This window comes from Scyliorhinus torazame, chromosome 9 (assembly GCF_047496885.1).
Source record: "Scyliorhinus torazame isolate Kashiwa2021f chromosome 9, sScyTor2.1, whole genome shotgun sequence".
Taxonomy (NCBI): domain Eukaryota; kingdom Metazoa; phylum Chordata; class Chondrichthyes; order Carcharhiniformes; family Scyliorhinidae; genus Scyliorhinus; species Scyliorhinus torazame.
In genome coordinates, this window is record NC_092715.1 from 54,023,402 (window position 1) to 54,045,751 (window position 22,350).

The 22,350-nt window shown below is 49.2% G+C and overlaps 2 protein-coding genes across 26 annotated transcripts in view; both read right to left on the reverse strand.

Annotated features, from left to right (window-relative positions):
* LOC140429207 (sorbin and SH3 domain-containing protein 2-like) overlaps nucleotides 1-22,350 on the reverse strand; it is a 1,121,994-nt gene that overhangs the window by 385,469 nt on the left and 714,175 nt on the right. The gene's annotated exons all lie outside the window — the stretch shown is intronic.
* The window catches only part of LOC140429208 (uncharacterized), a 298,619-nt gene continuing 280,945 nt past the window's right edge, over nucleotides 4,677-22,350 (reverse strand). Inside the window, exons 25-26 of the mRNA XM_072515922.1 lie at nucleotides 11,876-12,818; nucleotides 4,677-6,755 (exon numbers count right to left, since the gene is read on the reverse strand). Of these exons, the coding sequence (XP_072372023.1) occupies nucleotides 6,659-6,755; nucleotides 11,876-12,818 (1,040 nt within the window). The 3' untranslated portion in view covers nucleotides 4,677-6,658. The remainder of the gene's footprint in view (nucleotides 6,756-11,875; nucleotides 12,819-22,350) is intronic.

Sequence of the window (22,350 nt, forward strand, 5' to 3'; positions counted from 1 at the left end):
ATTCCCTCCACCGACCGTAACACGTACATTCTCAGTGTGGTTGATGAGTACTCCAGATTCCCTTTCGCCATCCCATGCCCCGATATGACGTCTGCCACCATCATCAAGGCCTTCTGCACCATCTTCGCTCTGTTCGGTTTCCCCGCTTACATCCACAGTGACAGGGGATCCTCATTTATGAGCGATGAGCTGCGTCAGTTCCTGCTCAGCAGGAGTATAGCCTCCAGCAGGATGACCAGCTACAACCCCCAGGGAAACGGGCAAGTAGAACGGGAGAATGGGACGGTTTGGAGGGCCCGTCCAGCTGGCCCTATGGTCCAGGAACCTCCCAGCCTCTCGCTGGCAGGAGGTCCTCCCTGACGCCTCTACACTCCATCCGGTCACTATTGCGCACCGCCACTAATAACACACCCCACAAACGTGTTTTTACCTTCCCCAGGAAGTCCACATCCGGTGTGTCGCTCCGACTTGGCTCGCAGCTCCAGGACCAGTCCTTCTCCATAGGCACATCCGACTCTACAAGGCGGACCCCTTGGTGGACAGGGTTCACCTGCTCCACGCCAACCCTCAATATGCTTAGGTTGAGTTCCCCGACGGCCGCTAATATACTGTCTCACTCAGGGACCTGGCACCGTCAGGTTCCACCCCAACACCACCCACCCCCCCCCCCCCCACCCATGCGCCCCCCCTCCCACCGCACCGCAAATATTGACCCCACCAGACCACCCCCCTCCCCTTTTCCGCACAAGAGGACGAAGAGGACTTTGGCACGCTCCCGGAGTTCCCCGATGACTGGCCAACATCAGCACTGCCACCACCACCATCGGTGCCACCGCCACCACCACCATTACGCCGCTCCCAAACGATGCACCAAAGCACCGGACCGGCTGAACCTTTGACGTACTCTGGACCGTCAACATGGACTTTTCTTTCCTACCACTGTACATAATTGCACTAATTGTATATAGTTTTCATGTCACCCCCACCGGACTCATTTCTAACAAGGGGTGAATGTGGTGAACCACTGTATTAGGGGATGTAAGGTTAGGACCTGCACTACAGGTTCGCCGGTAGCTCCTGCCGGCTGGCTCCGCCCACGGAGAACAGTATAAATATGCATGACCTCCATTGCCCTGCCATTTCACCAGCTGCAGCAGGAGGCCACGCATCTGACTGTAATAAAGCCACAGTTGTACCCAACTTTAGTCTTTGTGCAATTGATCGTGCATCAAGGGTCACCATCTGAGGCCTCGCATAATTAATCTTATTAGCAAAACGTTACAGTTATTTTCTGTAGTTGAGGAACAAGGCTGATCATCAGGAGCCACTGAGTCTGATGCAATTTTCCTGCTGGTTCCCAATTCCATTTAATTGATGCCAACTCAATCTTACAGTTTAATTTGATTTATTGTGCTTGAATGTCGACTGTTACTCCTCTGCGGAGAAAAAGTTTTGTCAACAGGCTTCCCAAAAATGTGACAGCTGCTGGATGATAATTATTCACTGCAGCCAAGAAAGTAACCATTCCACAAGGCAGTTTCAAGAATTTTAAGTTTTACAATACAAATAGCGACTTCATTTTAACTATATTAAGTGTAGCCCCCGCTGCTTCATGAATATGGTCCTGGAGCTTGCACTTGGTTTGAGAACAATCTGCATTTTAATATACAGGCTGCAATACAGAATGAGCATGTCTGTGCTCCAGAGCATTTGGAAATCAGAAATGTTAACTTTTCAGCTACACAGCCCATTTTGAGTTGCTGTGGACTGGATACAATGGTCCAGATTTTGCTGGAGTGGGGCATCTCATAGTGAGCCCAATTAATTAGACTAATTCGTACATGTTCGGGTTTGAAAAAAATTGTCCACAAAGTTACCGGGAGTGCAAGCAGCTAACGGCGCAGTGAGTGGAAAGAGGCCACTTTGGGGAACATTGGTCAAAACATCGTCTTAACCAATGGATTTAAGGACACAAAAACAAGGTGCATGAGAGTGGGTGAATTCAACATAAAATTTAATACAGAGAAATAAAGGGAGGAATTTTATGAACCCCCTGAAGGCAATTTCAAAGGCAAGTATATATTTTGATTGGGTGGGAGGGTATGGGGTAGAGACTCCGCCCACCTTTTTAACTCTCCTGATCAAACTCTGGGAAGGAGGGTCCATGCCTTCCCATCGGGAGGCCAATTCACTAATAATCTTATCCCACTGTTGCTATCAGTGGTTGGCAGGGACCTCATCAGACAGGACCACAAAACAATCAAACCCTATTGGGTTGGTTTGTGGGCCTACTGGGGGTGGGGGGGGGGGGGGGGGGGGGAGGGGCAATATTACCAAAGAACTCAAGCACTCAGTGCCTCAGTGAAGGTGCAAACATCAGGAAGGGGGGTCCCTGCAGGAAGGCACCCCTTATTGTCAATCACCGACCCCTCGCATTCCACTGACCCCTTCACAGGTGCACCTCTCCCTAGGCTCCCATCCTGCCCCACTTATGAGATCCATTGGCGATCCCTGATAAGGGTCCCCAGTGCCGTATCGACAGTGGTCACAACTCCTGATGGCACTGGAGAGGTGCCGGCTTCGGATTAGTCAGTGACTCACTGGGGTTGGCATGTTTCAATGGGGGGACCTATGCTGCCCAGGAAAGTGCCCGATTCAGCAAAATCTGTTTCTATGTGCTAAACACATTGGCATGATGCAAGCAGCAATCCAGCAACCGCACAGTTGGTTCCTCTCCTCACAGAATGGTGGGGCGGTACGGTGCTTAGCACTGCTGCCTCGCAGCGCCAGGAACCTGGGTTCAATTCCGGCCTTGGGTGACTGAGGAGTTTTCTCCGAGTTCCTCCCACAGTCCAAAGATGTGCAGGTTATGTGGATTGGCAATGCTAAAATCAACCCTGTGCCAAAAGATGTTCAGGTTAGGTGGGGTTACGGGCATAGGGTGGGGGGAGTGGACCGAGTTAGTGGGTGCTCTGCAAGAGGGCCGATACAGACCTGATGGGCCACATGGCCTCCTTCTGTACTGTAGGGATTCTATGGTGTAGACAAATCTTTCAAACCCAGAACCAGGTACTAGTTTCAGAAATCTCAAGACGGCGTTCAGGCAATCAGGTCTCCCATCGCCATGTGCAGTTTAACTCCACCCTGAAAGTGCCATTAAACCTTTTTGCTGAAATACTGCCCAGTGAAGATGTACTTCCCCACTTGGAGAAAGTGCATTGTAACTTTGTTTTAAAGCAGGAATCAGTGAAATCCTACTTTCAGCAATTAATTGGCAATGTTACAGAAAATGCAAACCAAACCAAAAGCAACTCAATTTAAAAAAAATATATCTTCCCTTGAAAAGAATAAAACATCTGATACCGTGAAGAGGACTGTGAAGAGGAATTAATCAGCGGTTTTAATCAATGCTCGATTTGAAAATACAAGAATGAGTTAGCTGAAAATTGTTTCAATTCGTACTTGCCTTTTGGCTCTTCATGCCAAGCATCTGGAAGATTATTTCAATATTAACTCTAACAAAGTGTGCTCTGGGGCCCTCCTTTAAACCCATTCAAAATTCACCAACTTCACAGAATTAAATCGAGCTACTAATATTAGAATTCGAGTTTGTATGATTACTTGCTGTAAATGGTTTGAAAAACAATATACAAAAAGACCGGCATTTCATTTCATTAAAAGATCATCCCTTCCAAGTCACATACAAGTCGTAATTATCAAAGATTCATCTTGAGTTTCTTCAATCTCCTGTCATGACACGAAGAAACAGAGACCAAAGCTATTTGATAAAATTAGAAATCCTCATGTAATCTAAAAATAACCAAGCAAAAACCTCAGGGTTTTTTAAAATGGCTTTAAATGTGACTCAGTCAGCAGTGTCAGAACGTTGCGAGTTCAAGTCGCCCTCCAGAGACTTCATAGAATGTAGTGCCAAAGGAGGCCATTCAGCCCATTGAGTCTGCCCCACCCCTTGGACAGAACACCCTACTTAAGCCCACACCTCCAGCCTATCCCTGTAAACCCACCTAACCTTTTTGGACGCTAAGGGCAATTTATCATGGCCAATCCACCTAATCTGCACATCTTTGGACACAAATACCTATCTTTGAGCACAGATTCCTATGCTCACCATTCAGGGGGAGTACTACACTGTCAGAAGTGCTATCTGTCGGATGAGACATTAAACCGAGGCCTCACCTGCCTTCTTAAGAGGATGAAAGAGTTCCTATTTCAAAAAGGGAGCAGCGGCCGATATCTTGATGATGGCTTAACCCTTAATAATGATTGTTAAAAACAGATTCTGTAATTTAACCCATTCCTGTTTTTTGGGAGCTTGCTCTGCTCAATTTGCCATGTTTCCTTACATTGCAACAATGACTGCAATGGTTACTTCATTGGCTATGGTGAGGTTGCGAAGTGCAATTTTTTTCTTTTCATGATACCCACAGCAGTGGTATTCAAACAACGAAAATCTCAAGATCTCTAATAGCGCTATTGTGTATATTAGGGAATGAAACACTCCATGTTATTGTAATTCTCTCATGGGAGTATGCAAATCCACCAATTAAGTAGAATTTTGTGCCTCGATATCTTAACACTCTTTGCAAAATGCATCAATATCCTGGTTTAAGAGACATTTAAACTAAACAAAACAGGGTGGGGGGGGAGGGGTGAAATTCAATTCAGGCAAAATTTATTAGGGATTGAAATTCACAAAAAGCACAAAAAAGGTACGTTGTTTTCTCCGTATGAATCGTACTGCATCAAAATGAATCGTCTGGTGTTCATTTACGAAATAGTTCTTTTAAAATTGGTTACAGAGAATATAAAGAGTTTTCATTTTACAAGCAACAAATATGGTCAGTTTCATCATAAAACAGTAAAGGTGTTGATTTTACAACCGCGCTGCATGCCGTTGGCCAGGTTCACTATTAGACAGCTCTTAGACCTGGAATTTTGGTGTAACAAAGATATACTGTAAAAGAGTATTGTTGAATCTATCCAGATCTTTTTTCTCCTTATTTCCTGTTAATAACTATAAAGATATATATACAGTTAGGTTCTTTTTTTGCTGGTTACACTACATTTGTTGAAAAACAATTTGCAAAATTTTGCAATAAAATACTATCATACACACTCGCACCCTCTAAATGTGCTTGCAACCAGGGCGTGGGAGAGGTGATTAGTAAAAAGGGTAGGGGAAATAACAGAGACTTATAAAAGTTTCTGAAAAGTAGTGATTTTTTTAAAAAATGCAACAACTAAAACATCTGTACAAAATAAAGCAGACCCACACACACATATATTTATATACAAACTGTTGTGGACAACATACACTGTGGTAAACTTATGAAAGAAATTAAAAAGACAATCACACACACTCTTGTTTTGAACTAAGGTGCTGCAGCGCTAACAATTCCTTCCCCCCTCCCATGTGTGTGTTCATACCCAACCACGGCAGTTATAGTTTATTGTTCTATTAGAGGGAACACAGTGCTCAAATTCTTTTAATAAAAAGAACCTTCCATTTTGAACAAATATTGAGTAGCTTAGAAAATGTCTTAAATGTTTTAGTCCAGAATGTATTAGAAGAAAGCTCTCAATTATTCAGCCGTTTATAAACAAATTGTACCTGGAAATTCTCTTAGGAACTTCAAACGTACAAGAAAGCATGGCAGAAGCATTTCCACATTAATAGACAAGTTTTGCAGAACACAATGGAATAACATGACTGATTTTGAATAAGTGGATTTAAAGATGTGCACCATCTCACTTAAAAATCTTCTTGAGCAGGGCTGGAGCACAAAATACTTTGCCGCTGTTGAATCTACTTTCAAGCCGCATCATATAACAGTGACGTATCCCCATTCTTCAGTGAATGCTGACCCCAAGGAGCCACCGTGTTAAATATGACCATTCGGTTTGGGAGCCTGAATGTGGCTTGCCTCAAAGGACAGTCATGTGGCCTGATCAACCTGACAGTCTATCGTGAAACCGGACTTTTTTTGCTATGTTTTCTAAACCGCCATTTAAAAAAAAGAAAATTGTGGGGCAGGGGGACAAGTGAGAAAAGAGCAATCATCGATTTTCAAACAACCTGTACAAAATGTGACACTTTTGTTTCCATATGTTAGCAGCAGCAAAATAAATCAAGTGAACTGTTGGAGGAAAAATAGAGCAGATTACAGAGCTTCTTCACCTCTAGTTTGGAAAGTGCCAAATTATTATAGCAGTACGAGAGCCTGGTCGAGTACTTGCTGAATGTATTATGTGTTTCTTCTACTTAAAATCGTGTCAATAATAAACGTTAGTGATAGACCACTGTGAGCTCCTGTACTCGGAAGAATAAATAGGCATTGACTAGGTTTACATACATAGGGGGAAAAAATGGTTGATCAAATAAGTGCACCGTAATAATAAAAACCAATTGTTCTTGGAATATCCTGAAGGGAACGTAGAGCGACCTCCAGATGGCATGATCAGTACTTTGTTTCAAATTGACCTTATTACTTGGCTGAAGACGATGCCAAATGATGCAATGCTTCCGAAGTTAGCTGTAGTCAATCGTACAACTGACACAAAGGTTGTCCTTTTTTTTGTTGAGTGTCTACAGACTGAGCTTCTTTTAATGAGAGCTGCAGAGGTTATTGTGCTAAACTCAAAAGCAATGTGTATACAAATATGTATAAAATCTTATAGTCGCTTCACATAGTTTCCTGGAAATGTACCAAAGAACTTGGATCTCCGCGAAGTTCCTGCGATTCAAAAGAAAAACAAAGCAAACTTCATTATATTCCAGTCTCTTAGCCTTTAGTGAGTCATCTCCCTAGTATGCCATTTTACCGATCACTTTTAATTACCAACATTTTAATTTTACAAATACTCTCAATAAGCAAAACCCTGGTTATATTTGCCTGAGGTCACTTGTGTGTCCATTTAATTACATTTTGAATTCACCTCAGATATTGATATCAGATTAAACTTGCCGGTGTGGAGGGGGTGATAATCTACCTTTCAGTAATGTTAGTATCAACTGGATGACATTTGCCTCAACTGCAAAGACTGGTTACTAATGATGTTTCTCTACATTTGATGGCACAATTCTAACTGCACAGTTAAATAACATAATTTGTGGACTTGTAAAGCCAATTAGGCAATTTTGGGTTGGGGTGGGAGGGGGGCAGGGAGTGGGAGGATAATCTGATTCACTTCACTTTCTTAAAATCCGCCCTCAAATCAGGTTTTACATTTAACACGAAGCAGTGCTCAGCAATGATCATGGTCATGAAAACAGTTTGTCCTGCTGCAGCAGGAAGCATCAAGCATCAATAAAGAGCAAAGAAAATTAATGGACAGTGTTTCAAGTAGCCAGATATGGCTTTGCATCACAATACAGGGGTATTACTAATCAGATGGTGTATTTACTAAATGGATACATATACAATATTTTAATGGCCCCCAAGAGTGCCGTTCCATCTGGTCCCTGTTTGTGGAGACTGGTACTGAACGGCAATCGCCTGAGGTCTCCGAGGTGAAGGAAATTGATCCCACGCCTTAGGTAACTGGGGAATCTGCGCGTTAAAGTGAGACTAGCTAACTCGCTCTAACATGCAGATTTGCTAAAAAATGACCCGGCCCACTATGGGTGGGATTTACATTGCAATGTCTCGCGCGATTGCATTCGATCTCGCGAGGCGTTGTGTGCCGGGTAAATCAATGAGCGGGGTCTACCAGCTTTTATCGGCCACACTGCGCTGCAGCGAGCTGCTTTTCGGACACAGAGTGGCCATTTGATCGCTCCCAAAATGTTATAAATCTGTCTCAGTGGGGGAATGCATGCCCTCATGCAGCACAACCCAGACACATTCAGGCTTGGACTGATAGATGGTAATTAATATATGAGCCAGGTTATGACCATCTCCAACATGAGAGAATCTAACCATCTGACCGTGACATCCAATGACATCACCATCACTGAATCCCCCACTATCAACATCCTGGAGGTTACCATCGGCAGAAACTGAACTGGACTAGCCATATAAATACCATGGCTATAAGAGCAAGTCAGAGGCTGGGAATTTTGCAGCAAGTAACACACCTTCTCACTCCTTAAAGTCAGTCCACCATCTACAGAGCAAAAGTCACATGTGATGGAATATCGTATGTTGGAGCTGACAGAAAAAAGCAGCTAGCTTGGTTGACACCCATCCACCACCTTAAATACTGACTCCTTCAGTCACCAATGGATATTGGTAGCAGTGAGTACCATCTATAAGATGCACTACAGTAACTCACCAAGGTTTCGTCCAAGTGACCTCCAGCATCTAGAACAGGCATTGTCAAACTCGGGGGCGCGCGCGGGTGGGTCGCCGGCGGGTGTCAGGAGGGTCGCGGAGCCATCCATCGTGGCGCTCCCGATCGCGCAAATCTGTGCGCAACAGCCGCAGCAGCCGGCTGGTAATAACGCCGTCTGCAAGCGGCCTTCAAAATGGCCGTGAACATGTAAAAAAAATGCGGCCGCACTGCGCAAGCGTGCCCGATCATCGGCGCACATGCGCAAAACTATGCACACGCGCACTGATGATCATGCACACATGCAAAGTGCCGCCACTTTTTTATTAAACGGTCGTAGTTTTTTGTTTAACAAGTCCGGGGGGGGTTTTATTTGATAAAATTTTACAGGAAAAAAATACAGAACTTTGGACAGATGGAGACCCCATACTTTCCGACACCGGAAGGCTTCACCTTCATCCAACAGGTTCCATTGGAGGAGCGTGTACGAGGGCCAAAGGAACCCAACACCATTTCCTCCATTTTTGTCAGCAGCAAACAAAATGGCGGGTCGCACAGGTAGGCCGGCATGGGTCGCGATGGTTGGCCGGGTTGAGTCCCGAAGGTAGGCCGGTTGGTAAAAATGGGTGCCCTGAAAAAAAGTTTGAAGAACGCTGATCTAGAAGATAAGGGCATGGGAACTCTACCACCTAAAAGTTCCCCTTCAAGCCACACACCATTCCAACTTGGAAATATATTTCTATTCCTTCACTATCGATGGGTCAAAATCCTGGAGCTCCCTCCCTAACAGCATATTAGGTGTACCTACACCTTCTGCAGTGCAAGAAGGAACATAGGAATTAGAAGCAATTCAGGCCTTTGAGCTTGCTTCGCCATTCAATCAGATCATGGCTGAGCTCTTCCTGGTCTTAAATCCACCTCCTCACCTATTTCCCATATCCCTTTAACCCATTTTGTTTCTCAGAAATATATCTATCACCCTCTTGAAACCATTTAATGACTCCGATTCCACCACAATATGAGGCAGCAAGTTCCACAAATTTATCACCTCTGCGAGAAGTAGTTCCTCCTCATCTCAGTTCTAAATCTATCACCACTCAACCTATATCTGTGACCTCTAATTCTAGATTGCCCCACACAGGGGAACATTTGGTCTACGTTTACTTTATCAACCCGTTTAGTATTTTATATACCTCAACCAGGTCCCCTTTCATCCATCTAAATTCCAGCGAGTACAAGCCCAAACTGTTTAATCTCTCCTCATACCTCAACCCTTTCATCCCCGGAATCTACCTGGTGAACCTCCTTTGAACTGTCTCCAATGTCACCACATCCTTCCTCAAATAGGGAAACTGGACACAATACTCCAGATGTGGTCTCACCAGCACCCTATACAATTGCAACAGCACTTCTCTACTTTTATACTCCAGTTGTTTTGCAATAAACGCTAACATTCCATTTGCCTTTTGAATTACATGCTGTACCTGCTTACCTACTTTCTGCAATTCAGGAACAAAGACACCCAGATCCCTCTGCCTAGGCCACATTTTGAATCTGCTTTCCATTTAGATAATAATTAGTCTTTCTATTTTTTCAGCCTAAATGGTTAACCTCACACTTATCCACATTAAATTCCATCTGCCAAATTTTGGCTCAATCTCCTAGCCTACCTATATCCGTGTGTAAACATTTTTATCTCCTCTTCACTGCCGATTTTCCCACCTATTTTAGTATCATCCGGAAATTTTGCTCTGTTGAACTATGTCCCTGCTTGCAGATCATTTATATAGATTGCAAATCTGTGGCACTCCGCTAGTTACAGTTCATCAGCCAGAGGAGGACCCATTTATCCCGACCATCTGCATTATCAGTCAGCCAATTCTCAATCCAATCCAGTACCCTACCCACAATCGCCTGCGATCTCAATGTCTAGATCAGAAGGTGGCTCACCATGAGTTTCTCAAGGACAATTAGAGTTTGGCAACAAATGCTGGTTTTGCCAGAAATGCTTACATGCCAAGAACAAAGCAATAATTTAATTCCCATGCTTGGCAGAAGCCCTGGTATATCAGTATCAGGGAAAGACAAAAATGGAGACACATGCAAGAATATACATTTTTACTGCAATAACTAGGATCCTAGGGGGAAATGGAATATTATAGGTGTGATTCTCCGTTGCGCGACGCCGATATCGTAATTGGCGATCGGGCGGAGATTCGACTCCGAAATCAGGGTCGGCGGTGGTTTGATGCCATGCTCCGCTGCCCGCCAAAATGGCGTCATCGCGCCATTGCAATGGCATTGGCGTGCCATCGGCCGGCCCTCCTGCAATGCTCCACCCCAATGGGCCGAGTTACCGACAGCGCAGGACACGTATGATCTCACGCGTGCGGGAACCCGGCATGGCGGCTGCGCACTGTGTCAAGCGGCGCCATACTCGGGCAGGATCCGCGCTGCTAGTCGGCCGGGGGGGGGGGGCTTCTGCGAGGGCTGGGTGGGGCTGGTGGACAGGGGTGTGTGCTGTGTGTTGGCGGGTCAGGTCCACGCACGGCCAGCGCCATGTTGTACGGCGTGACAGCAGCAGGTCGTCAGCCGTGCGCGTGCGCAGCCAGGGACCCGGCCACTCTCCGGTTGGTTTTGGTGCGGGAGCCAGGTCCCAGAATCAGTGAGGGATTCGCCCAGCTTTTTTGGTGGTAAAAAACCACACATGCTCCGCTGGCGACAGCCCTTAGCCGCTGAAACGGAGAATCCAGCCCGATAACTGTAGAAAAGGAAAACACCTGATCGGAGCTATCCCCATTTGTTAGTGCACACTGAAATAGGTGTGCACACAATAGTTTAATATATCTTAGCACAGTCAGCTTTATTTGCTGATCTGTACCTGCTGTGACGCAGTTGGTAGCACGCTCGCCTCTGAGCCACAGGTTTCTGAATTCAATTCCCACTCCAAGGCTTAAGCACAAACAGCCTGGCTGACACTCCAGGGCTGTACTGAGAGAGCAAATGTAAACTTACATTCACTGAGGGAGTGCTGCACTGTCGGAGATGCCGGTGTGACGTTCGGATGTGACGTTAAACCGGAGGCCCTATCTTCATGCTTGGGTGGACGTTAAAGTTCCCATGGCACCATTTCGAAAAAGAAAAGGGGAGGTAACCCTGGGGTCCTGCTGAATACTTATCCCCCAATCAACACCGCAAAGAACAGACCATCTGTTCGTGGGAGCTTGCCGTGCACAACGCGGTTGCCATGTTTCCCACATTACAACAGTGACTAATTTCAAAAAATACTTAATTGGCTGTAAAATGCTGCAGATATCCAGTGGGCTTGAAACAATGCTCTGGAAATCATTCTTTTCTTTCAAAACCTTAATCTAAGTAAGCGTGCTGTTGAGAAATATTAGCACAACGCCATTGTGCAGAATACGTGTATTTGAGAAAATGCTAACATATGGCACTTCAATTATATGTTTCAGAATTAGGAGAAATGGCTGCTGAGTTTTCAGAAGAATTGGTGGAAGATTCCTCTGTAATATCGCATTGTGAGGATAGTGTTTCTTCAGTTACCCTGGGAGTGGATTCACACCTGAGGTAGTCTGCAAAATGGCCTTCAGATATTGCTATAGTACGCTGAAGGGCTACATTATGTAACAAAGTGGAAGATGGTTGCTGGTTATGTACAAGTGTCGTGAGCACTTTGATCAGAGAGCTCATTTGTTCAGCTAACTGCACCCAGCCCATGTGGATAACATTGTGAAGATGGATCATGTCAGTGTGCATCTGCTTGTTACCAGACTGCACACTGGAATGGACATTGTCCATGGTCTTGCTGAGCAGGTTCATGCCCTCATCCACGAGCAGTCCAAATGTTGTGGAGAGAGCAAGGAGACTGGCGTCTGTCTCTCGTTGTTGACAAGTGTTCTCGTCTGTTACGGCAGCCGTCACATCCGTAGGAACGTTGTCCAAGATCTGTTCCAGGAAATCAGCGGATGGCGTGAGGAAGTTGGCGATATCCACTTGCAGGTCACATAGCGCCTTAGCTATTGGTTCCTTGCCGAGAACCTGCTCCAGCAGACAGGAATCCTTTACAGAACTCTGTTCTGGTGAGGGACACACATCAAGATGCTTAGATTCTAAGGAAGATGTTTGATGGCTCTGCAATTCCGAGGGAGCTGGAGAATGACTCTTGTCTGAATGAAGATTCTGAGATGCGGAGGGAGATGCAGCAGATAACTGGGATGCCGAGGAAGACACAATGCTGGTTTCCCCCTCTTCTGGCTGACTCATCTCCTCATCTTTCGGTTCGTCCAAACATTGAGGGTATGCCCAGGACATTCCATCGGGGGACACAGTGGCAGGCGAGTGGTTATCATGCTGTTTGACCGGAGACTGTGTGCCCCCTTGCATGTGTAGCTTTGTATCCTGGACTGCGGAGGAGGTCAATTCTTTGCCTGTGGATTTATGGGCATTTGGTGTCTTTTCCATGCCTTTTCCATTGGATGGATTTAAGATGGAAGTTGGCTGGCTATCTGGGGAGACACAATAGGTACAGGATACAAAACCTTAAGTTATTTGAACACATGCCGTGGAAGTGCAGACAGACAGGTGCAGGTGCCATTTGGAAGAAACTTAGAAAAACACGTGAAGTGCAACAATGGACCACTGTACACAGGACCACATACATGCATACTGGGGATGTTAAAGCATTCTTGGCATTCTACATACGTTAAATTTATATTTGTTCATTATTTTTACTTTATGGGGAGATCACATGGAAGGAGAGGCTATAAGGTAAACTTACCGGATATGTGGGACAGATGATGTTTTGATTTCAGGTACAACGGGAAGTTTTTGTTTTGCAGTCTGCTCCTCCTGGCATCGGGGACTTGTGTTTGGGAGGTATATTCCAATGCAACATTCTTCTGAATGCCGTTTTCATTTGTTTTTCCCTCAGATGTCACTTCAAGCTGTTATTTCTTTTCTAATAGTTTTGTGAAGCCTGGGCATTATGTCTTTATTTTTTGTGCCCTTAATGTCCATCTTGCATCTCTCCTTCCTTGTGGAGTTGGTAGCAATGTGGTCGGTCCTAGGAAAGCGTCTTGATGTTTGGCAAAATGGTTGACAGCAAAAAAAACCCTCACACTTGAACAAATGTGGCTGTCGTTCTCTCCTTCTGAACTCCATTTTGTACATGAATAGGCAGTGTTTAATTTTGCAATTGTGTTCAGGTATTATAAAACATCAGGGATTCATTGGGCAGTGATGTGAACTAGTTCTGGATTGGGGGGAGGAGTATCTTAACTTATTCACCTGCCAATTCCAGGCAAAAATAGCTCAACTTACGTTCAAGGTAAAAATATCTACAGGTCAGTTTATCACCTCCATTAAGAGCAAGTTATATTCAACTTAATTTATTTTTCCTGGCTGGTACAGTGTGTTGGATTGCACTTTCCCCTCTGTATCCAAATCTAACAGGTTATATGATAGTTTCATCTCATCTCTCTAAGAGGAGAGTTGAAACTCACTCGCAACATTTTTTTGGCAGTTTCAATCCAAATCTCAATGCACACATGTCTATAGGATTAAGCGATCTGGAACTTATCAACTGTTACAAACTCAACAAACTTGCTGTTCAGGAATAAAATATGTAAGGAACCAGGATTAGCCTTGAATGGCATGATGGTCTTTGCTGTGGGTGTATGACCCATGCCAAAACCTTAAAGGTATTTTAAAAAAGTGCCAGAGGGTCAAAACTCATTGTGGCCATTAGGAATTCATCCATAGTATGCCACAGAACATGACAAATTAAAACATGCCCAAGCTAGACAATCTCTGGACATTTCCATCTCCAGGTGCTGGTAGTAAACAGCACCCACCAGTCCTGGGTAGAGGAAACAAAGGGACAAGAATGTCATTGGTATTCTTTATGGCTCTCTTCCTTCTTTAACCAAGCTGACATCAGTTATATAAATGCTGTCCGTACCTCTGCCTCCACTTCAGGACCTTTCCCCCTATACCTCTGCACACATGAATGTAGCCTGGAGTGCTGCCCTCGGCACTCAAGGATCTAAGACATGTTTATGGGCTTTTAACATTTATAAATCACAATGGAAGCATACTCACCCCATCGAGGGGGGTGAGGGAGGAGGGGTGGGGGGGCAGGGGTTGGGGAGGTTGGTTGCAATCCAGGGAACTAGTGTTTCCCATTGACAGCCTTAGTGACATGAATGCATGAGCACGGACCGCTCAATTCATGGACATTAACCACCCACTGTTGGCAGACCTGATTACAAGGCATATTTTGTATTTCAGCAACGCAGCAAAAAAAAAAACCTTTTGGGGCAATAATGAAGAAAACAAAGTGGAATTTACAGGAAGTAAAAAGAAAATTGAAAGCATTAGCCACTGAAAATAATGCATTACATTGTTATAAATAAACTGTGTATGATAGCTTGCTGCAGAATAGGGATGAGCTATGAATGAAAGCACAAAGTTAAAATCCATCTTAGTTGCCACCATGCAGGTTTATGTGGGAAAATCTGAATGGTTTGCATTCAGAGGTTACGTTAATCAAAACGGCAGGGTATTATGAGGAAGAAGTCCTTGTCCATTCACAATGTTTTTTGAAGTTTACATGGAGGTCTCACAGGCATTTTCCATTAGTACTTGGAAGAGAATAGCTTATTTTGACTCTTGGAGTCTCAATGTCAACTGACAACTTTTTTGAAAAGGTACCTTATTTGGGATTTTACTTTAAAAAGCGAAACAGCCCATGTTCGGATAGGTTCACCAATGTTACTCTCCCAGCTGTTAATCATGCATAGTATGGTCCTGGTTACAGTGCGATGACCCCATCTCAGGCCTGGGCTCCCAGTGACTATGGGGCCGGTGCTCCCAGTGACCTGGGCCTGCTCCCAGTGACTATGGGCCTGTCTTCCCAGTGACTATGGGGCCTGTGCTCCCAGTGACAATGGGCCTGTGCTTCCAGTGAATATGGGGCCTGTGCTGCCAGTGACGATGTGCCTGTGCATCCAGTGACTATGGGCCTGTGCTCCCAGTGTCTATGGGCCTGTGCTCCCAGTGACTATGGGCCTGTGCTCCCAGTGGCAATGGGCCTGTGCTCCCAGGGACTATGGGCCTGTGCTCCCAGTGACTATGGGCCTGTGCTCCCAGTGACTATGGGGCCTGTGCTCTCAGTGACAATGGGCCTGTGCTCCCAGTAACAATGGGCCTGTGCTACTAGTGACTATGGGCCTGTGCTACTACTGACTATGGGGCCTGTGCTCCCAGTGACTATGGGGCCTGTGCTCCCAGTGACTATGCGGCCTGTGCTCCGAGTGACGATGGGGCCTGTGCTCCCAGTGACTATGGGGCCAGTGCTCCCAGTGACTATGGGTCTGTGCTCCCAGTGACTATGGGCCTGTGCTCCCAGTGACAATGGGCCAATGCTCCCAGTGACTATGGGGCCTGTGCTCCCAGTGACTATGGGGCCAGTGCTCCCAGTGACTATGGGGCCTGTGCTTCCAGTGACTATGGGGCCTGTGCTCCCAGTAACTATTGGCCTGGGCCAGTGCTCCCAGTGACTATGGGCCTGCGTTCCCAGTGACTATGGGCCTGTGCTCCCAGCGACTAAAGGCCTGTGTTCCCAGTGACTATGGGCCTGTGATCCCAGTGACAATGGGCCTGTGCTCCCAGTGAGTATGGGGGCTGTGCTCCCAGTGACTATGGAGGCTGTGCTCCAGTGACTAGGGGCCTGTGCTCCCAGTGACTATTGGCCTGGGCCAGTGCTCCCAGTGACTATGGGCCTGCGTTCCCAGTGACTATGGGCCTGTGCTCCCAGTGACTAAAAGCCTGTGCTCCCAGTGACAATGGGCCTGTGATCCCAGTGACAATGGGCCTGTGCTCCCAGTGAGTATGGGGGCTGTGCTCCCAGTGACTATGGAGGCTGTGCTCCAATGACTATGGGCCTGTGCTCTCAGTGACAATGGGCCTGTGCTCCCAGTGAGTGTGGGGGCTGTGCTCCCAGTGACTATGTAGGCTGTGCTCCAGTGACAAGGGGCCTGTGCTCCCAGTGACTATTGGCCTGGGCCAGTGCTCCCAGTGACTATGGGCCTGCGTTCCCAGTGACTATGAGCCTGTGCTCCCAGTGACTAAAGGCCTGTGTTCCCAGTGACTATGGGCCTGTGATCCCAGTGACAATGGGCCTGTGCTCCCAGTGAGTATGGGGGCTGTGCTCCCAGTGACTATGGAGGCTGTGCTCCAGTGCATATGGGCCTGTGCTCCCAGTGACTATGGGCCTGTGATCCTAGTGACAATGGGCCTGTGCTCCCAGTGAGTATGGGGGCTGTGCTCCCAGTGACTATGGAGGCTGTGCTCCAGTGACTATGGGCATGTGCTCTCAATGACTATGGGCCTGTGCTCTCAGTGACTATTGGCCTGTGCTCTCAGTGACTATGGGCCTGGGCCAGTGCTCCCAGTGACTATGGGTCTGCGTTCCCAGTGACTATTGGCCTGAGCTCCCAGTGAATATGGGCCGATGCTCCCAGTGAATATGGGCATTTGCTCCCAGTGCCTATGGACCTCTGCTCCCAGTGACTATGGGGCTGCGCTCCCAGTGACTATGGGGCTGTGCTCCCAATGACTATGTGCCTGTGCTCCCAGTGACTATGGACCTGTGCTCCCAGTGACTCTGGGGCTGTGCTCCCAGTGACTATGGACCTGTGCTCCCAGTAACTATGGACCTGTGCTCCCAGTGACTATGGGCCTGTGCTCCCAGTGGTAATGGGCCTGTGCTCCCAGGGACTATGGGCCTGTGCTCCCAGTGACTATTGGCCTGTGCACCCAGTGACTATGGGGCCTGTGCTCTCAATGACAATGGGCCTGTGCTCCAAGTAACAATGCGCCTGTGCTACCAGTGACTATGGGCCTGTGCTACCAGTGACTGGGGCCTGTGCTACCAGTGACTATGGGGCCTGTGCTCCCAGTGACTATGCGGCCTGTGCTCCCAGTGACGATGGGGCCTGTGCTCACAGTGACTATGAGGCCGGTGCTCCCAGTGACTATGGGTCTGTGCTCCCAGTGACTATGGGCCTGTGCTCCCAGTGACAATGGGCCAATGCTCCCAGTGACTATGGGGCCTGTGCTCCAAGTGACTATGGGGCCAGTGCTCCCAGTGACTATGGGGCCAGTGCTCCCAGTGACTATGGGGCCTGTGCTCCCAGTGACTATGCGGCTGTGCTCCCAGTAACGATGGGGCCTGTGCTCCCAGTGACTATGGGGCCAGTGCTCCCAGTGACTATGGGTCTGTGCTCCCAGTGACTATGGGCCTGTGCTCCCAGTGACTATGGGCCTGTGCTCCCAGTGACAATGGGCCAATGCTCCCAGTGACTATGGGGCCTGTGCTCCCAGTGACTATGTGGCCAGTGCTCCCAGTGATATGGGGCCTGTGCTTCCAGTGACTATGGGGCCTGTGCTCCCAGTGACTATGGGGCCTGTGCTCCCAGTGACTACGGGCCTGTGCTCCCAGTGACTATGGGTCTGTGCTCCCAGTGGCAATGGGCCTGTGCTCCCAGTGACAATGGGGCCAGTGCTCTCAGTGATTATGGGGCCTGTGCTCCCAGTGACTATGGGCCTGTGATCCCAGTGACAATGGGCCTGTGCTCCCAGTGAGTATGGGGGCTGTGCTGCCAGTGACTATGGAGGCTGTGCTCCAGTGACTAGGGGCCTGTGCTCCCAGTGACTATTGGCCTGGGCCAGTGCTCCCAGTGACTATGGGCCTGCGTTCCCAGTGACTATGTGCCTGTGCTCCCAGTGACTAAAGGCCTATGCTCCCAGTGACTATGGGCCTGTGATCCCAGTGACAATGGGCCTGTGCTCCCAGTGACTCTGGGGCCTGCGTTCCCAGTGACTATGGGCCTGTGCTCCCAGTGACTAAAGGCCTGTGTTCCCAGTGACTATGGGCCTGTGATCCCAGTGAGAATGGGCCTGTGCTCCCAGTGACTATGGGCCTGTGCTCCCAGTGACAATGGGCCAATGCTCCCAGTGACTATGGGGCCTGTGCTCCAAGTGACTATGGGGCCAGTGCTCCCAGTGACTATGGGGCCAGTGCTCCCAGTGACTATGGGGCCTGTGCTCCCAGTGACTATGCGGCTGTGCTCCCAGTAACGATGGGGCCTGTGCTCCCAGTGACTATGGGGCCAGTGCTCCCAGTGACTATGGGTCTGTGCTCCCAGTGACTATGGGCCTGTGCTCCCAGTGACAATGGGCCAATGCTCCCAGTGACTATGGGGCCTGTGCTCCCAGTGACTATGTGGCCAGTGCTCCCAGTGATATGGGGCCTGTGCTTCCAGTGACTATGGGGCCTGTGCTCCCAGTGACTATGGGGCCAGTGCTCCCAGTGACTATGGGTCTGTGCTCCCAGTGACTATGGGCCTGTGCTCCCAGTGACAATGGGCCAATGCTCCCAGTGACTATGGGGCCTGTGCTCCCAGTGACTATGTGGCCAGTGCTCCCAGTGATATGGGGCCTGTGCTTCCAGTGTCTATGGGGCCTGTGCTCCCAGTGACTATGGGGCCTGTGCTCCCAGTGACTATGGGGCCTGTGCTCCCAGTGACTACGGGCCTGTGCTCCCAGTGACTATGGGTCTGTGCTCCCAGTGACTATGGGCCTGTGCTCCCAGTGGCAATGGGCCTGTGCTCCCAGTGACAATGGGGCCAGTGCTCTCAGTGATTATGGGGCCTGTGCTCCCAGTGACTATGGGCCTGTGATCCCAGTGACAATGGGCCTGTGCTCCCAGTGAGTATGGGGGCTGTGCTCCCAGTGACTATGGAGGCTGTGCTCCAGTGACTTGGGGCCTGTGCTCCCAGTGACTATTGGCCTGGGCCAGTGCTCCCAGTGACTATGGGCCTGCGTTCCCAGTGACTATGTGCCTGTGCTCCCAGTGACTAAAGGCCTATGCTCCCAGTGACTATGGGCCTGTGATCCCAGTGACAATGGGCCTGTGCTCCCAGTGACTCTGGGGCCTGCGTTCCCAGTGACTATGGGCCTGTGCTCCCAGTGACTAAAGGCCTGTGTTCCCAGTGACTATGGGCCTGTGATCCCAGTGACAATGGGCCTGTGCTCCCAGTGAGTATGGGGGCTGTGCTCCCAGTGACTATGGAGGCTGTGCTCCAGTGCATATGGGCCTGTGCTCCCAGTGACTATGGGCCTGTGATCCTAGTGACAATGGGCCTGTGCTCCCAGTGAGTATGGGGGCTGTGCTCCCAGTGACTATGGAGGCTGTGCTCCAGTGACTATGGGCATGTGCTCTCAATGACTATGGGCCTGTGCTCTCAGTGACTATGGGCCTGGGCCAGTGCTCCCAGTGACTATGGGCCTGCGTTCCCAGTGACTATTGGCCTGAGCTCCCAGTGAATATGGGCCGATGCTCCCAGTGAATATGGGCATTTGCTCCCAGTGCCTATGGACCTCCGCTCCCAGTGACTATGGGGCTGCGCTCCCAGTGACTATGGGGCTGCGCTCCCAGTGACTATGGGGCTGTGCTCCCAATGACTATGTGCCTGTGCTCCCAGTGACTATGGACCTGTGCTCCCAGTGACTCTGGGGCTGTGCTCCCAGTGACTATGGGGCTGTGCTCCCAGTGACTATGGACCTGTGCTCCCAGTGACTATGGACCTGTGCTCCCAGTGACTATGGACCTGTGCTCCCAGTCACTATGGGCCTGTGCTCCCAGTGGTAATGGGCCTGTGCTCCCAGGGACTATGGGCCTGTGCTCCCAGTGACTATTGGCCTGTGCACCCAGTGACTATGGGGCCTGTGCTCTCAGCGACAATGGGCCTGTGCTCCCAGTAACAATGCGCCTGTGCTACCAGTGACTATGGGCCTGTGCTACCAGTGACTGGGGCCTGTGCTACCAGTGACTATGGGGCCTGTGCTCCCAGTGACTATGCGGCCTGTGCTCCCAGTGACGATGGGGCCTGTGCTCACAGTGACTATGAGGCCGGTGCTCCCAGTGACTATGGGTCTGTGCTCCCAGTGACTATGGGGCCTGTGCTCCAAGTGACTATGGGGCCAGTGCTCCCAGTGACTATGGGGCCAGTGCTCCCAGTGACTATGGGGCCTGTGCTCCCAGTGACTATGCGGCCTGTGCTCCCAGTGACTATGCGGCTGTGCTCCCAGTAACGATGGGGCCTGTGCTCCCAGTGATATGGGGCCTGTGCTTCCAGTGACTATGGGGCCTGTGCTCCCAGTGACTATGGGGCTGTGCTCCCAGTGACTATGGGCCTGTGCTCCCAGTGACAATGGGCCAATGCTCCCAGTGACTATGGGGCCTGTGCTCCCAGTGACTATGGGGCCAGTGCTCCCAGTGATATGGGGCCTGTGCTTCCAGTGACTATGGGGCCTGTGCTCCCAGTGACTATGGGGCCTGTGCTCCCAGTGACTACGGGCCTGTGCTCCCAGTGACTACGGGCCTGTGCTCCCAGTGACTATGGGTCTGTGCTCCCAGTGACTATGGGTCTGTGCTCCCAGTGGCAATGGGCCTGTGCTCCCAGTGACAATGGGGCCAGTGCTCTCAGTGATTATGGGGCCTGTGCTCCCAGTGACTATGGGCCTGTGATCCCAGTGACAATGGGCCTGTGCTCCCAGTGAGTATGGGGGCTGTGCTCCCAGTGACTATGGAGGCTGTGCTCCAGTGACTAGGGGCCTGTGCTCCCAGTGACTATTGGTCTGGGCCAGTGCTCCCAGTGACTATGGGCCTGCGTTCCCAGTGACTATGTGCCTGTGCTCCCAGTGACTAAAGGCCTATGCTCCCAGTGACTATGGGCCTGTGATCCCAGTGACAATGGGTCTGTGCTCCCAGTGAGTATGGGGACTGTGCTCCCAGTGATTATGGGCCTGTGCTCTCAATGACTATGGGCGTGTGCTCTCAGTGGCTATGTGCCTGTGCTCCCAGTGACTAAAGGCCTATGCTCCCAGTGACTATGGGCCTGTGCTCATAGAGACTATGGGAGCTGTGCTCACAGTGATTATGGGCCTGTGCTCCAAGCTCTAAGTGAAAGGGCGGCATGTGGCGCAGTGGATAGCACTGGGACTGCGGCACTGAAGACCCAGGTTCGAATCCCGGCCCTGGGTCATCGTCCATATGGAGTTTGCATATTCTCCCCATGTCTGCGAGGGTTTCACCCTCACAACCCAAAGATGTGCAGGTTAGGTGGATTGGCCATGGTAAATTTCCCCTTAATTGGAAAAGAAAATAATTGGGTACTCTAAATTGTGGGCAGCACGGTATCATTGTGGATAGCACAATTGCTTCACAGCTCCAGGGTCCCAGGTTCGATTCCGGCTTGGGTCACTATCTGTGCGGAGTCTGCACATCCTCCCCGTGTGTGCGTGAGTTTCCTCCGGGTGCTCCGGTTTCCTCCCACAGTCCAAAGATGTGCGGGTTAGGTGGATTGGCCATGATAAATTGCCCTTAATGTCCAAAATTGGCCTTAGTCTTGGGTGGGGGTGTGGACTGGGTATGGGGATAGGGTGGAGGTGTGGACCTTGGGTAGGGTGCTCTTTCCAAGAGCCGGTGCAGACTCGATGGGCCGAATGGCCTCCTTCTGCACTGTAAATTCTAAGATCTATGACTATAGGGGCTTTGCTCCCAGTGAATATGGGCCTGTGATCACAGTGATGATGGACCTGTGCTCCCAATGTCTATGGGGCTGTGCTCCCAGTGACTATGGGGCTGTGCTCCCAGTGACTATGGGGCCGTGCTCCCAGTGACTATGGACCTGTGCTCCCAGTGACTATGGGGGCTGTGCTCCCAGTGACTATGGGGCCAGTGCTCCCAGTGACTATGGGCCTGTGCTCCCAGTGACAATGGGCCAATGCTCCCAGTGACTATGGGGCCTGTGCCCCCAGTGACTATGGGGCCAGTGCTCCCAGTGACTATGGGGCCTGTGCTTCCAGTGACAATGGGCCTGTGCTCCCAGTGACAATGGGGCCTGTGCTCTCAGTGACAATGGGCCTGTGCTCCCAGTGATTATGGGGCCTGTGCTCCCAGTGACAATGGGC